Source organism: Muntiacus reevesi, chromosome 21, assembly GCF_963930625.1.
Source record: "Muntiacus reevesi chromosome 21, mMunRee1.1, whole genome shotgun sequence".
Taxonomy (NCBI): Eukaryota; Metazoa; Chordata; class Mammalia; order Artiodactyla; family Cervidae; genus Muntiacus; species Muntiacus reevesi.
This window is the reverse complement of record NC_089269.1, coordinates 10159484-10174871: the sequence shown is the minus strand read 5'-3', so window position 1 is coordinate 10174871 and position 15388 is coordinate 10159484. Positions and strand designations below refer to the sequence as shown.

Genomic DNA, 15388 nt, shown 5'->3' with positions numbered 1-15388 from the left:
AGTTTTATTTAAAAGACATCATTAATAAAACAATAAACCAAATATTGGGAGAAAATTTATGCAAAACATACACCTGACAATGAATTTGAATTTAGAATACATAAAGAACTCTTACAACTCAATAATAGGACAAACAATCCAATTATTTTTTAAATCAGCAAAATATTCGAATAGAAACTTCACCAAAAAAAATATACGAATGGCAAATGAGCACATGAAAAAGTGCTCAATGTCATCGGCCTTCAAGAAAACACAAGTTAAAACCACAATAAGATGTCACTTCATATCTACTAGAATGTGGTGGTTTAGTCACTAAGTCATGTTCGACTCTTGCGGCCCCATGGACTATAGCCAGCCAGGCTCCTCTGTCCACAGGACTCTCCAGGCATGAATACTGGAGCGGGTTGCCATTTCCTTCTCCAGAGGATCTTCCTGACCCAGGAATCGAACCCTGCACTGCAGTCAGATTCCTTACCCACTGAGCTATGAGGGAAGTTGCATCTACTAGAATGGTTACAGTTAAAAAAGACCGACTATACCAAGCATCACACAGATTCGGAAAAACCAGAGTCCCAACACCCCGCTGGTGGTACAACTACACTGGAAAACAGGTTTGGCAACTTCTTAAAAAGTTAAACATAGGACTATCATGTGATCCATCCATTCCACTCCAATTAACCAACAGATATGAAAGCAGATGTTCACACAAATAAATTGTTCACAAACATTCATGAACACTTTCTCTATAATCACCAACAACTGAAAACCACCCAAATATCCCCAAATGCAGTATATCCATAAAATGTAATAATACCCCAAAATAAATGGTAACTAAGTATTGATACATCAAAAAATCACAGATGAGTCTCAAAACAATTAAACTGAGTAAAAGAAGCTAAACAAAACAAAAAAAAAAGAGTACATAGTATGAATGCATTCATATATATAAGGGGAGAAAATGCAAACAATACCTGGTAATAGAAAGCAGATTAGTGGTTACCTCAGCTCTTAGGTCAAGGGAGGTGCTCAGAGAGGAAGGGTTATAAAGGCACTTGAGAAAATGTTTGGAGGTAACTGAAAAATTCATTATCTTAATTGTATTGATAATTTAAGGATAAATATACTTGTCAAAACTAATCAGACTATATACTTTAAATAAGTGCAGTTTATAGGCTATATTTTATTTTATTTTATTTTATTTTTTTTTTTTTTAAATTTTTATTTTTCAGTGGGTTTTGTCATACATTGATATGAATCAGCCATAGAGTTACACGAATTCCCCATCCCGGTCTCCCATCCCACTATAGGCTATATTTTAAAAGGTCCAACTACTAATATAATTTTTTAAAGGGAGGATACTATTAATTACTTCCTACTCCAAGCACCCCTAAATATCTGCTTAATTTCAAAAGTTAAGTGCAGTTGCTTCTTGCTTAAATGGAGATATACTTCAAATGTGTTATACCAAACAGCAATTGATATCAAATTATCTATGCAAGGAAAAACTCAGCAAACCATTAGAGTGAATTAGTTCAGTGGAAAGAGCTAAAATCCTTGGCTGGACAGTGAGTGAATCTAAACAAGGTCTGAACAATTGGTTTTAGGAGCATAATCCAATTACCTCTTCTAAATCTCTTCAAAATCAAGACCTATGTTGAAATATTCATTCCCCCCTTCCCTGGTAGCTCAGATGGTTAAGTATCTGCCTGCAAAGCAGGAGACCTGGGTTCAATTCCTGGGCTGGGAAGATCCTCTGGAGAGGAAAATGGCAACCCATTCCAGTACTCTTGCCTGGAAAATTCCATGGACGGAGGAGCCTGGTAGGCTACAGTACATGGGGTCGTAAAGAGTCGGCTACCACACTAAAGCCTTTGTGTGAATCACAACAAACTGGAAAATTCTTAAAGAGGTGGGAATACCAGACTACCTTACCTGTCTCCTGAGAAACCTGTATGCAGGACAAGAAGCCACACTTAGATGGACATGCAGCAACTGGACATGATTCAAAATTGAGAGGAAGGAATACAACAAGGCTGTATACTGCCACCCTGCTTATTTAACTGCTGGGCAGAGTACATCATGCAAAACGCCAGGCTGGATGAAGCACAAGCTGGAGTCAAGACTACCAGGAGAAATATCAATAACCTCAGATATGTAGATGATGCCACTCCAATGGCAGAAAATGAAGAGGAATTAAAGAGCCTTTCATGAGGGTGAAAGAGAAGAGGGGAACAGCTGGCTTAAAACTACTGTTTGAACTAAACATTCAAAAACCTAAGATCATGGCATTTGGTCCCAACACCTCATGGCAAATAGGCGGGGAAAAAGTAGAAGCAGTGACAGTTTTATTGAAACCATTGCTGCTGGTTTCAGTATTTGGACCCACCAGCCAATAAGAATATTTCTTAGTTCTTGCTTAAAAAAATAAGACATACTGAACTGTGTGTAAAATGCACCCACGAAATTGAGACTGTGCTATGTAAGTACTACAACATAAAGTAAACCAAGCAGATGTAGAAAATTCATCTTTTCAAAGGATGAAAGTACCAAATGTTGTCAAGATGTACATCATTCTTTTAACTAGAGTTTCTGAATCAGTATGGAAGTGGTCATAGAAGGGAAAAAGAGACCTCTGAGAACTTCCTCTTAAAGGAGGTTAAATATACCATCAGCTAAGATCAAGGAGAGGAAAAAGTCAAAGTAGTGATAGATTCTCTCTTCTTGGGCTCCAAAATCACTGTGGATGGTGACTGCAGCCATGAAATTAAAAGATGTTTGTTCCTTGGAAGGAAAACTATGGCAAACCTGAGGTGAAGTGAAGTGAAATGAAAGTCACTCAGTTGTGTCCAACTATTTGCAATCCCACGGACTGTATGTGGGATTCTATAGGCCAGAATACTGGAGTGAGTAGCCCTCTCCAGGGGATCTTCCCAACCCAGGGATTGAACTCAGGTCTCTTGCATTGCAGGCGGATTCTTTACCAACTGAGCCATAAGGGAAGCCCAAGAATACTACAGGGGGGTAGCCTATCCTTTCACCAGCAGATCTTCCCGACCCATGAATCGAACCAGGGTCTCCTGCACTGCAGGCAAATTCTTTACCAATTGAGCTATCAGGGAAGCCCATGGCAAACCTAGACAGTGTATTAAAAAGCAGAAGCATCACTTTGCCATCAAAGGTCCATATCGTCAAAGCTACAGGTTTTTTTCAGCAGTCATGCATGGATGTGAGAGTTGGAGCAGAAAGAAGGCCAGAAAGAACTGATGCTTTCGAACAGTGGTGTTGGAGAAGACTCTAAGAGCCCCTTGGACTGCAAGGAGATCAAACTAGAAATCCTAAAGGAAATCAACCTTGAATATTTCATTGGGGGGGGGGGGGACTGATGCTAAGGCTGAAGCTCCAATACTTTGGCCACCTGATGTGAAGAGCCGACTCAATGGAAAAGACTGATGCTGGGAGAGATTGAAGGCAAAAGGAGAAGGGGATGACAGAGAATGAGATGGTAAGATACCATCACAGATTCAACGAACAAGGAGACAGTGGAGGACAAAGAGGCCTGGCATGCTGCAGTCTACTGGGCTGCAAAGAGTCAGACATGATTTAGTGAATCAACAACAATCTTTCCCCCATGGTAACCGTAAGTTTTTTTCTACATCTGTGACTCTATTTCTATTTTGTAAATAAGTTCATTTGTACCATTTTTTTTTACATTCTACATATAAGTGATATTTTATGATAACCTGGTACTATTAAAGTACTTAAATGATTTTAAATCATGTCCATGTCCTCTCTTAAAATAACATAAACTTTTCTCTGAAGCTATATAAATACCAAATTCTTAGTAAGTCTGTTTTCCATGGTTAGTAGAAAGATAATATTTGGTTCAAGTCTCTACCCAAAGTATGACAAATTTTGAATTGTAAAGAAATACAACAACTGTTTTTGAACTATGTTTGAATTTCACCATGGAGCCCAAGGGTTTGAATATTTGCTTACCTCGGACTTTAAAATATCTCACGTGATTTGCCACAGCCTCTGTAACACTTTCATCTGGGCAAGTTTTCACACCATTAGGAAATAAAGCCGATCGCTTTCTCCTGAGCAACCAATGTCTCTCAGTTTCTCTGTTGTCCAGAGGCTGTTTCTTTTTAGCAGGTAGAGAAGAATCTGTGGATTCTGAGTCAGTCTGGAGAAAAGAAACTGTACTCTTGGGTTCTCGGATCTCTTCTAAAGATAAGGAGGTTTGTGCTACAGAGGGAAAGCATAAACAAAACTTCTGATGATGAATGAAGATACAGAATGAGAGGACACAAACAAAACCTGACATCTGCACCATGTCTGAATTTTTAACTCAATGCTCAAATTACAGACCTCTATGCGTCAGGAGAAGTGAAGTACTCAATTTTTTCTCCATTTAATTCCTACTCCTTATTTCAAGACTGCTAGTTATTGAAACCAAGTATACATTCAATTTCAACACAAGAAATAAAAAGAGTAAGGTCTGAATCAAGAAACATTAATGAAGAGAAAAACCAGAATTATTGGAGAAATTATCACACAGTTTAAAGGAAGCAATATTAAAGATTGAGAGAGTAATATTTGATCCAATTCCTTACAGCAATCATATCAAATAATGTTTTTAGAGAAAACATACTACAGATACAAAGAAAAATTTAAAAAGTAACACAGATTTTTAAATACCTGTTAATGATGGATGGTTTCCTTCTATCAGGACAAATATCAAAATACACAGAGAAGTCTTCCCAAAATGAGGAAACATAATCATCGGAGCCAAAACCAAAAGGAGGAGGAGAGGCCAAAATCTGTAACTTGAAAAGCTTTGAAATGTCCAGTAACAAACTGCTACAGAAGAAGTCTAACATTTATAAGCTTATGTTTGAGAACTGACAACCATTCCAAAATCATTATAAATTAGCTGAATAAAAATGGTGTCCTTTCAAAGTACCTCTCCCTTCTTTTCTGAAATAACGAACATGCTATGAGAGCAGGAGAGATAAGCTAATTAGGACAGATGGGAAGAGACAATTTCTTTGTTCTAATCTAGTCAGCTAAGCTCTTTACTAACACTCTCCTTGCCTTTACTAAGCAGTCCACATAAAAATAATGTTTCCCCCAAAATAATAACGTTACACATACAACTCAGAATTTTACAATTTTTCTCAGTCTATTAGATTCACATTCTCTGATTTTCTCTACAACTGATTTATAAGCATAAAATGCCCAGACCAACTATACTTGTCTACATCAGAAGTACAGAACTACATACAAAATAAAATCAGTTTTCTTCGAGCTGTTTCTGTTTGTAATAAATCTACTGTCTTGTAAGCTACTGTCCGTCCCTCCTTGATTAAAAAACTTGAAAATCTTCCACTGTAACCACTTCTACCTCCTTCCTCATCTATAAAATAGAACAGGAATAGTAAAAAAAATAACTCATGATAGAGATACTGTAAGCATTAAAGAGGTACTAAACTTTTTCTAAATTCTAGTTAAGGGATTGGCTTATGACTTTAACAAGAAAGCCAAGTTTGGTTTCTTCATCCCAAGAATTGTGAAATAAAAACAGTATTAGCTTCTTTAAGAAGGTTTTCCCTTTCCACTGACAACACTCTTACAACCTCTCTACCAGTTCTCAGTATCACACTCTCACACACACCCTAAGCTGAACACACTCCGGTGATCCCAAAGAAACTCTATGATTTTTTTAAACAAGCACACTAAAACTGTTCATGTGTTCATTTCTCCTATTAGACCAGAAATGACCTAGGAATAAGAGCGGTCATTCATTTTTTTCTACCTTGTATATTTCCTGATAGTAGTAGATGCTCAAAAAATGCTCCCTGGACTGACAATCAAAATTACCATATGCCTGCTAAAACAGAAGAAAAATTCATCTAAGCGTCAATTATATGACATGCACTGAGTATCACACAATTTAAAATTTACATCTAAAAATCGGCCACCTTTCATAAGGAAAAAAATTACACCTCAGCCTGATGAATTGGAAATATGTTTAATATAAAATGTTGGTATTCTCAAAGCATTATTTCCATATGAATTTACGAAAATGGGATTTTAAACAATCTGCAAAACATGATAAGTAAGGGACAGTGGTATCTTTGAAAAACATACAAACAGAAGTTAAGAAGTCACAGTAAGATGTCTTATATACTGGTTTTCCCAAAATTAGATATACAAAACAATGAAGAGTCATCTAAAAAAGTTCCCTCCCCAACAAAGAAACTGGGAATGAAACATGTAATTATAACAGTCTTTACAGGAACTCTCCAAGGACAAATATCTTTAACAATAAAAAGGTGATGACAGAAACATAAGGACACTGAGGCTTAACTGACAACTCAATTCACATGATTCTGAAATAAAACATCCTGCCTGATTGTTAGCTTCATCTTAAACTGCCTTTCCTTCACTGCTCTACAGTTACAACATAAATCTAGGAGACGCCTAAAATAGAAGATTAAAATGATATTATTAAAAAAATTTTCTTATCTGAGAAAATACAATATAATTGTCCCCTCAAAATATTCCTGATAACATTAGAAGGTTGTAAAGTGTTGAATCATATGTAATACCATCATTATAACATCAATTCAGGACTGTTACCTGTCAGAAATAAAAACTTATGCTCCATCTGGTTCTTAAGTCTCTAAAAATTACAATTTAAAAATATAAAAGCAATGAGAGCAATCTGGCTTTTGCAGACGAATACTGGATAAACAGAGCTATAAAATTATGTATTCAGTCCTAACAATTAGTATATAAGAATTCGAGGATTTTTTTTTTTAATTAAAGTTATGAAGACACCAGTTTTATCTTCTATACTTACAGAAACTGTACACATATTCTGGGATGTCAGAGTAGGATAGGAGTCAATATTTACATAGTTATACCTCAAATAAACTAAGTTGAGCTACATATGCAATTTTTTGTGATAGCTAAATTTTTTGCTCCAAATTCACTCTGAATGAACAAACTAAATTCTCAGATCCCCACACGTGACGGCAAAAGAAACAAAAGAAACAACAATTAGAGTAACAGTTCTCAGTAGCAACTGAGAAAAATAAGCTGCGCTTTGAAAGAGTGAATGCTTATCACTTTCCTAACATCGTTTTCTCTTATGCTATACAGAAGGGATGCCGTAAATGGCATTTTCTGAAGCCTTGATACTAAATTCTTTTTTTAAAAAAATACACAGTATTCATACTGCATGCTTGAGCTGCAAAGAATAAAACTACAATATAATGGGACTTGTCAACAAATTTGACAAGCACTGGGGCTGGCACCAGGGAGGACCTAACTCCCTTCAAGTCCCAGTTATGTGGAAGTACAGATCACATAGCTTTATTATCTACAAAAACATTCCCACACATTACATACACTATTGCATAATCCAAGCATATTTAATCAGAAAAATATCAAATATTTATGAAACTTTAACTCCTATCTAATACATTAATCTATACCACCCCCATTTCCACTCCATCTATGAGATCCCAACAATTCTAATAATATATCTTATATATTTTAAATAATGCACAATGACTTATAAAACTACTGCAAGTTATTTTCCTCTCTGTGAGCTGGCCAACATGAAGGCTGGTAAGCGGCTTTCCAGTAATCGTGTAGAGCATCTGTGTCATGTCTGTACAGATTAACTAGCTGCTGCCCTTCTGCTGCTGTAAATGAAGCTTCAAAATGAGCTCTCGAATATCTTCCCGTTTGGTCTTTATTACATGACGAGGGAACCACTTCTCCAGATGAATTGGAAGTTCAAAGTTAACAATAGGATCCTAATGAGAGAAAAGACAATGTAATCACTTTAGCAGTATAATTCAAATTTGCTCAACATTCATTTTTCTAAGGAATGAGAAATGGCTAACTTTTTAAAATAACAGCTTTAGTGAGACATAATTCACATAACATACAATTCACCTAAGGTATTCAACTGAATGATCTTCAGTATCTTCAAAGTTGTGCAACCATCACCACAATCAATTTCATAGTATTTTCATTAAACTGCTAACTTTCGAACATCAAAATTAAAGACCATTATGTTCTGCTACAATTCATGTTTAAGTGAATTAGTGCAAACAGAATTAGTCAACAATGATTCAGTACAACACAGAAGTCAGCTTGGTTTGAACACAATCTTCTCGGGCATGTTACTATTTTGTACTATTAAAACAAAGACCAAGGCCAGCAGTAAATGAAGACTCTCAGATAAAAAACAGAAAATTCTACAGAAGTACCTTCTTTTAGTCTAAGAAAACAGCCAATTTAGTGGTTTCAAGAACTGCTACATTTTCCATTATGTTAAGCTTAACAAGGAAGATGCGGCTGCAAAGACAATTTTGCCTATCTTCAAGAAAATAAATAAATAAATGCTGAAGACTACCCTAGATCATGTTTATAAATTTGATGAAACTATTAGAAGCTAGATGTAAGAAGGATATACTTAAAAAGGAAATTAAGAATCCCAGGGTTTAAAGCTGAGATGATGGGCTGACTAAGATTCTAGGAGCATATGTCAGTGGAGATTTAACTGTGCAAGTATTTTTATTAGAATTAATGTTTTTCTTAGGCCCACAGGTTTTGAGTGATCAACCTGAAACCTATTTTCTCCCACCCACAGTCTGTTACATTTGTGCACAAATCTGTGAAACACAAGGTTTAGCTTTTGAGTTCCCCACCCCTAGGAATCTTAAGTGGTGCTACAACCTAAATGAGAAGTATACTCTACAGACTGAGGCTACATAAAGTAGAACTATATAGCAGATTCAGAATACGTTATGTAATAAGACACTCTGGATAATCTAAAAACAAAATCAAATCTCTTTGGAAAGAATATCAGAAGATCAGAATTGTCATCCTATAAGGCAGTTCCAGTGTAGAATAAAAAAGGAAAAAAAAAAACATAATAACACATTTAGTGGTTTCCATAATGTATACCATCTTCTACTATAATCAATTCTCCCCCATTACACCAAAAGTTACAACTGCATACTATAACCTTCATGCTTTGAAAGTACATTTAAGGATTATCTAAACAAGCTTCTGGTCAAAAATACCCTATTCCTACAGCCATCTTCATAAATAATACTGGTTATGACTGAAGTAATAAGCTAATAGTTAAAAAAACAAAAAAAGAGTGATTCCTTGCTATTTAAAACTCTTTTTACTGTTGCCACAGTTCCTATCGAATCTCTGACGAGCTAGAAAATAATACCCAATCGTGTCACTGTACTTATGTAGCTGATGGTTTTCTGAGATTCTTCAATCCACAAGTCGTTGGTCTTGAAATTTTTCTTCAAATTTGTCTGTCTTATTCTCTCTCTGCCTTGAATCCATCTGCGACTCCAATTATATGTAAACCAGACTTTTTGACTATAACACACTTGTCTCTTTTGCGCTTTTCTCTTCTTTACAATCTTCTTCCTTTCTTAGGTACAGTGGGATACTTTCTAGTGTCCTTTTTTAAAGTTCCCTAATCCTGTCTTATGTCCTATTCAGTCTGCTATTAAACCCATCCAATAAGTTCTTAATTTCAGATATATCAGTATGCACTTCCAGTTCTAGAGTGTCCACTCAACATTTTTTTTTAAGCAGATTCCATTTTCACCCATTTTGTTCATCTCTATTTTCTCCAATAAATTCATCAAATTATTTTAAAGTTCTTATCTTTTAACTCTAATATTTGGGTTATATATGGTTCTATGCCTTTTTTTTTTCTTTCTTGATCACCTCTAACATTTTCCTGCTTCTTTGCTTGCCCAGTAATTTGTGATTACATGCTAGTAACTGTGAATAAGAAACTTATTTACGTCTTTACATACCTTAAAGAAGCTTTCCACATATTGCAGTAAATACACACCACAATCACTGCTATTATCCTGTTTAGGAACTTTAGGGCACAGGTCCACCATGTTTGTTTTGCTGAATTCACGATGAGTTTTTCGTTTAACTTCCCACTCTACCTCTAAATACCTTAAATCGAAAAAAAGTAGAGTGACTTGAACAGAAATTTCTTTACTATTATGTAAACTTTCACAAAGATGTAGAAACATCTGCTGCCAAATATGTTGCCTCTAGCCACATTTCAAAAGACTTAAACGTTAACAGCACATATTATAACTTGTGAGGCTTCAAAAATGCTAATAAAATCACCTGAGTTTCAAACTAAACACTAGACTTTTTTCAACAACTTAATTTTTACAACTCACATATATGATATTATAGTAAAATCATCACTACTTACTCCCGTAAATTCTGAACTGTGCTTTGTATAGAAGCAGCTTTCAAGGAATCTAGTATGAGAATGCATGGCCTATGAAAAGCAAAGAAAGAAATCAAGATGTATGTATTTGTAATATGAAATAAACCTAAATATCTGAAATATATATTACAGCATGTACGCACCTTTTACACATTTTCTTTGGTACTGTCACATTCATCTCAGGACTCTGAAATAACATGAATTTTTATGACTGAAATTAAAGCTAGTTTGAATAAATAAATTTCATTTTTAAAAATGTTTCAAATAACTTTAAAATTTCAAATAAGAGTTCTTTTCACCATCTCAAGTAAGCCAATTTTGTTTTTAAAATTTATTATTTTCTGTCACTGGTGAAAAAGTTTATAAACTTTTACATGTGACCTTAAGAAGTTATGGAGCTTTAACATAGCCGAAAAAACAAACTGGAACTTGAATTACTTGTATTCAGAGTTGCCATCTTAAAAAAGATAAACAAGTTAATTGAATCTGTCCTTAATCACATTTTCTTAACAAAGTAAATGAAGTCAGTAGAGACAGACTTCTTCCCTTTGAAGCACAAGAAGCAAAGTATTAATGTATATTAAGGGACAAGAGGGGGCTTTCCTTGTGCCTGTAGTTCAGGCAGCTGAAAAGAATCCGCCTGCAATGTGGGAGACCTGGGTTCAATCCCTGGGTTGGGAAGATCCCCTGGAGCAGGGAAAGGCTACCCACTCCAGTGTTCTGGCCTGGAGAATTCCATGGACTGTATAGTCTATGGGGTTGCAAAGAGCTGGACATGACTGAGCGACTTTTCACTTTCACTTTCAAGGACAAGAGATGGGGTATTTTGTTATTTTTACTGATAAATTTAAGAATCAATAGATCAAATTTTCTTTAATATGCAGAACTTCTCAGTTATCTTTATTATGCTAATATTACAGTAAATCTCAAGGAGGGAAATAGAACACAGGATTTACTCAGCTTAACTGATTTTAAAATCCTTTTTATCATAAATGCATCTTAAAACAGAACTCAATTTGGGAAACCTGGCTCTAGAAGCAAGAAGAAACTCCCCTATTCTGCCACCGAGACATTAAAGAAGAAAACCTCCTTCCTTCTGCCCACTCTGTTCCAGTGACAATAAAGACATAAGCCTTTGCCAGTGAGGCTACTGCTATCTGTATGTATAAAAAAATAATCAGGTGACTACCTTAATCAATTAAGATACCAAATCTAGACTATAAATATCAGTTTTGAGGTCCATTTGAAGAAAAGTTAACAGTAACTATCTTAGTCACAGAAGTCATATGGATTAACCATGAGTCTACTTTGAGTGATTTTTACCAACAATTTATAAAAACAGAAAGTGGAATGTAAAATATTGTACAGGAGGTGGTGACCAAAACCATCCCAAAGAAAAAGAAATGCAAGAAGACAAAGTGGTTGTCTGAGGAGGCTGAGAAAAGAAGAGAAGCAAAACGCAAGAGGAAAAGAGAAAGATATACCCAACTGAACGCAGAGTTCCAGAGAATAGTAAGGAGAGATAAGAAAGTTTTCTTATGTAACCAATGCAAAGAAATAAACAGAAACAATAGAATGGGAAAGACTAGCGATCTCTTCAAGAAAATTGGAGATATCAAGAGAGCATTTCATGCAACAATGGGCATGAAAAAAGAAACAGTAAGGACCTAACAGAAGCAGAAGGGAGCTGCCATTAAAGAGTGGCAGCAAGAATACACAGAACTATACAAAAAAAGGTCTTAATGACCTGGATTAATGGCCTGTATAACCGTGATGGTATGGTCACTCACCTAGAAACAGAAAACCTGGAGTGTGAAGTCAAGTGGGCTTTAGGAAGCATTACTATGAACAAAGCTAGTGAAGGTGATGGAATTCCAGCAGAGCTAATTCAAATCCTAAAAGATGATGCTGTTAAAGTGCTCACTCAATATGCCAGCAAATTTGGAAAACTCAGCAGTAGCCACAGGACTGGAAAAGGTCAATTTTCAATCCAATCCCAAAGAAGGGCAATGCCAAAGAATGTTCAAACTATCACACAATTGCATTCATTTCACATGCTAGGAGAGTAATACTCAAAACCCTTCGAGCTAGGCTTCAGCAGTATGTGAACTGAGAACTTCCAGAGGTACAAGTTGGATTTAGAAAAGGCAGAGGAAACAGAGATCAAATTGCCAACATTCGTTGGATCATAAAGAAAGCAATGGAATTCCAGAAAAACATCCACTTCTGCTTCACTGACTACACAAAAAGCCTTTCACTATGGAAAATTCTTAAAGACATGGGAATACCAGACCACCTTACCTGTCTCCTGAGAAACCTATATGTGGGTCAAGAAGCAATAGTCAGAACTGGACATGGAAAAACAGAAAGGTTCAAAATTGGGAAAGGAGTATGTCAAGGCTGTATACTGTCACCCTGTTTATTCAAAGGAAAAAGTGGAAACAGTGACAGATTATCTTTTCTTAGGCTCAAAAAAATCACTGTGGATGGTGACTGCAGCCATGAAAAGACACTTGGTCCTTAGAAGGAAAGCTAGACAAACCTAGACAGTGTATTAAAACCAAAGACAACACTTTGCTGACAAAAGTTTGTATAGTCAAAGCTATGGTTTTTCCAGAAGTCATGTACAGATATGAGAGCAGGAAATTAAAGAAGGCTGAAAGTGAAAGCCATTCAGTTGTGTAAGACTCTTTGCAACTCCTTGAACTATACAGTCCATGGAATTCTCTAGGCTAGAATACTGGAGTAGGTATCCTTTCCCTTCTGCAAGGGATCTTCTCAACCCAGGGATCGAATCCAGGTCTCCCGCATTGCAGGCGGATTCTTTACCAGCTTAGTCACAAGGGAAGCCCAAAGAAGGCTGAGCACTGAAAAACTGATGCTTTTGAATTGTGCTGTTGGACAAGACTCTTGAGAGCCCCTGGACTGCAAGGAGATCAAACCAGTCAATCCTAAAGGAGATCAACCGTGAATATTGATTAGAGGACTGATGCTGAAGATGAAGCTCCAATACTTTGACCACCTGATACAAAGAACTGTCTCACTGAAAAAGACCCTGATGCTGGGAGAGACTGAGGGCAAGAAGAGAAGGAGGCAACAGAGGATGCGATGGTTGGATAGCATCACCAACTCAATGGACATGGATTTGAGCAAACTCTGGGAGACAGTGAAGGACAGGGAAGCCTGGCATGCTGTAGTCCACGGGATCACAAAGAGTCAGATATGATAGCAACTGAACAACGATTATTGCAAAAACTGATGAAATGATGAAGAATAAAAGTACATTTTCCCACAGAAATTGGAAAATTAGCTGACCAAGATGATCAGATAAACTACTAAATAAATGAATCTGGGAAGTTAAAGTAAGGTAAACAGATGCAAAAAGAAAGACAATTTCCCTTGATCTCTTCCCTATACCAACAAAATAAATCAAAGAATCAAATCAGCATAATTTAATCATATGGTCCACCTGTATCTGTCATAGCCTACCTAACTATGCCTTGTTTGAGACAGAGAATTGTTACATTCATGAGTTTCCCTCCCTCCATGTTCATAAAAGCACACTTACTTGAGAATCTTCTGTACCCAAGGACAGTGCTGAAGCAGTATGCAGATTGTTATCTAGTCAGAAATAACAGAACAGTTATGTGTGTTTATGTCTACCACAAGGTAGTGGGATAAAAACTGTAATGTGTATGCACACTAGTAGTAAAGGAAAAAGAATACCTGGGAACTACTCAATTTTTTTTTTAATGGTTAATATTATAAAAAAAAAACCCAAGTGATAGATAAAACAGACAATGCTTCAATTAGCTGTCATCAGACAATACATAAATCCTACAGCCAAATCTTGAAATACCAGTTAACTGGGCCAGTCTCCTATAAAAAGACAATGTTCAAAGAATGCTCATTTACCAAAATCTCTGCTGTTTTAATGCAGAGGAGCATTAATTCGCCTAGTAACAATTCTTCTAACATATGATCACAGGGTGTTGCATAAATACACTTATACAGCACAGGAGAATTAGACAAAATTGAAAATAATCAGTTACTTTTTCAGTTTTTCTTTCTCCCACAAAAGATGCCAGTTTTGGCTAGTATTAATGTTAATGACTAATATTAATTCTGCTTGCTGCTTAGGCTACAGCTATACAATATAGTTTGATTTTTTTCTCAAAGAAAGGAGGCTTATTTACCTACTTAAGATCTATTGGGTTGCAACATAAAAATCATGGAAGAAAGAGACCCCTATATTACCTAGCCAAATTACTAGTGTCAACACGACCTGTCTTGATTCATACCAAGAGAAAGAAAAAAAGGGGTAGATTACAAGTTACGCCTGAAGATACATGATGTGAATTCTTAGCAAGAATATTTTATAAAAAGTGCTATGATAAACTTGATATAACAGTATAACTTGAGAATTACATTTTGTTTATACATGAATCTGGGTATCATGAAAATTTCAGACATTTCTTCTAATAAACTAAATGATAAGAAGTAATTATACTATTTATACTATCTTTCAACCCCATATTGTTCTCCATAATCATTTTACTGTTGCCATCATTATTAAAAACATGATCCACATAGATTTATCACCTATTGTTCTGCTGCCATGTTGGGATTCCTCAGCCTGGGAGTGCTGGGATATAGTTTGTGGAAAATCTTCATACACAACTTCTTCTAACCATGGAAAACAAATGACTGCAAGATACCAGTGAGACCTGTTGAAAAACAAATATAATCTTAACACAAAATCTAAACAATATAGAAGAATATGTTCTAGAACTATAGCTCAGAAGGTGGGTATGACAAATATTAATTCTGAATAAGTTCACTGTAATATCCGAACACACATTTCACAACTAATTTAAAAAGTACTAAGACTTCTTAGGGTAAAATCTGAGTAATTCAAACTTACTTTTATATAATTAATATTTCCTGTTGAGGATCTGCTTTAATAAATAAACAGAGCACGATCTTTTTTCTTTTAGTGTTAAAAGAGTTTGTTCTCTTAAATACTTGAAGATTCACCCTGAATGCTTTTCCTTTTTTGTTTAGAAAATCTTT

The 15388-nt window shown here is 35.7% G+C and overlaps 2 protein-coding genes across 6 annotated transcripts in view; both read right to left on the bottom strand.

The window, feature by feature from the left end:
• Nucleotides 1–4786, bottom strand: part of IMPG2 (interphotoreceptor matrix proteoglycan 2) — a 73521-nt gene extending 68735 nt beyond the window's left edge. Inside the window, exons 1-2 of the mRNA XM_065913748.1 lie at nucleotides 4702–4786; nucleotides 3997–4248 (exon numbers count right to left, since the gene is read on the bottom strand). Of these exons, the coding sequence (XP_065769820.1) occupies nucleotides 3997–4248; nucleotides 4702–4786 (337 nt within the window). The remainder of the gene's footprint in view (nucleotides 1–3996; nucleotides 4249–4701) is intronic.
• Nucleotides 4787–6018: 1232 nt separating this feature from the next.
• SENP7 (SUMO specific peptidase 7) overlaps nucleotides 6019–15388 on the bottom strand; it is a 152896-nt gene continuing 143526 nt past the window's right edge. For all 5 annotated transcript variants that reach the window (XM_065913549.1, XM_065913550.1, XM_065913553.1 and 2 more), the window contains 6 exons: nucleotides 14918–15042; nucleotides 13884–13936; nucleotides 10459–10502; nucleotides 10298–10366; nucleotides 9876–10026; nucleotides 6019–7832 (listed from right to left, as the gene is read on the bottom strand). In XM_065913549.1, the coding sequence (XP_065769621.1) occupies nucleotides 7698–7832; nucleotides 9876–10026; nucleotides 10298–10366; nucleotides 10459–10502; nucleotides 13884–13936; nucleotides 14918–15042 (577 nt within the window). In that variant the 3' untranslated portion in view covers nucleotides 6019–7697. The remainder of the gene's footprint in view (nucleotides 7833–9875; nucleotides 10027–10297; nucleotides 10367–10458; nucleotides 10503–13883; nucleotides 13937–14917; nucleotides 15043–15388) is intronic.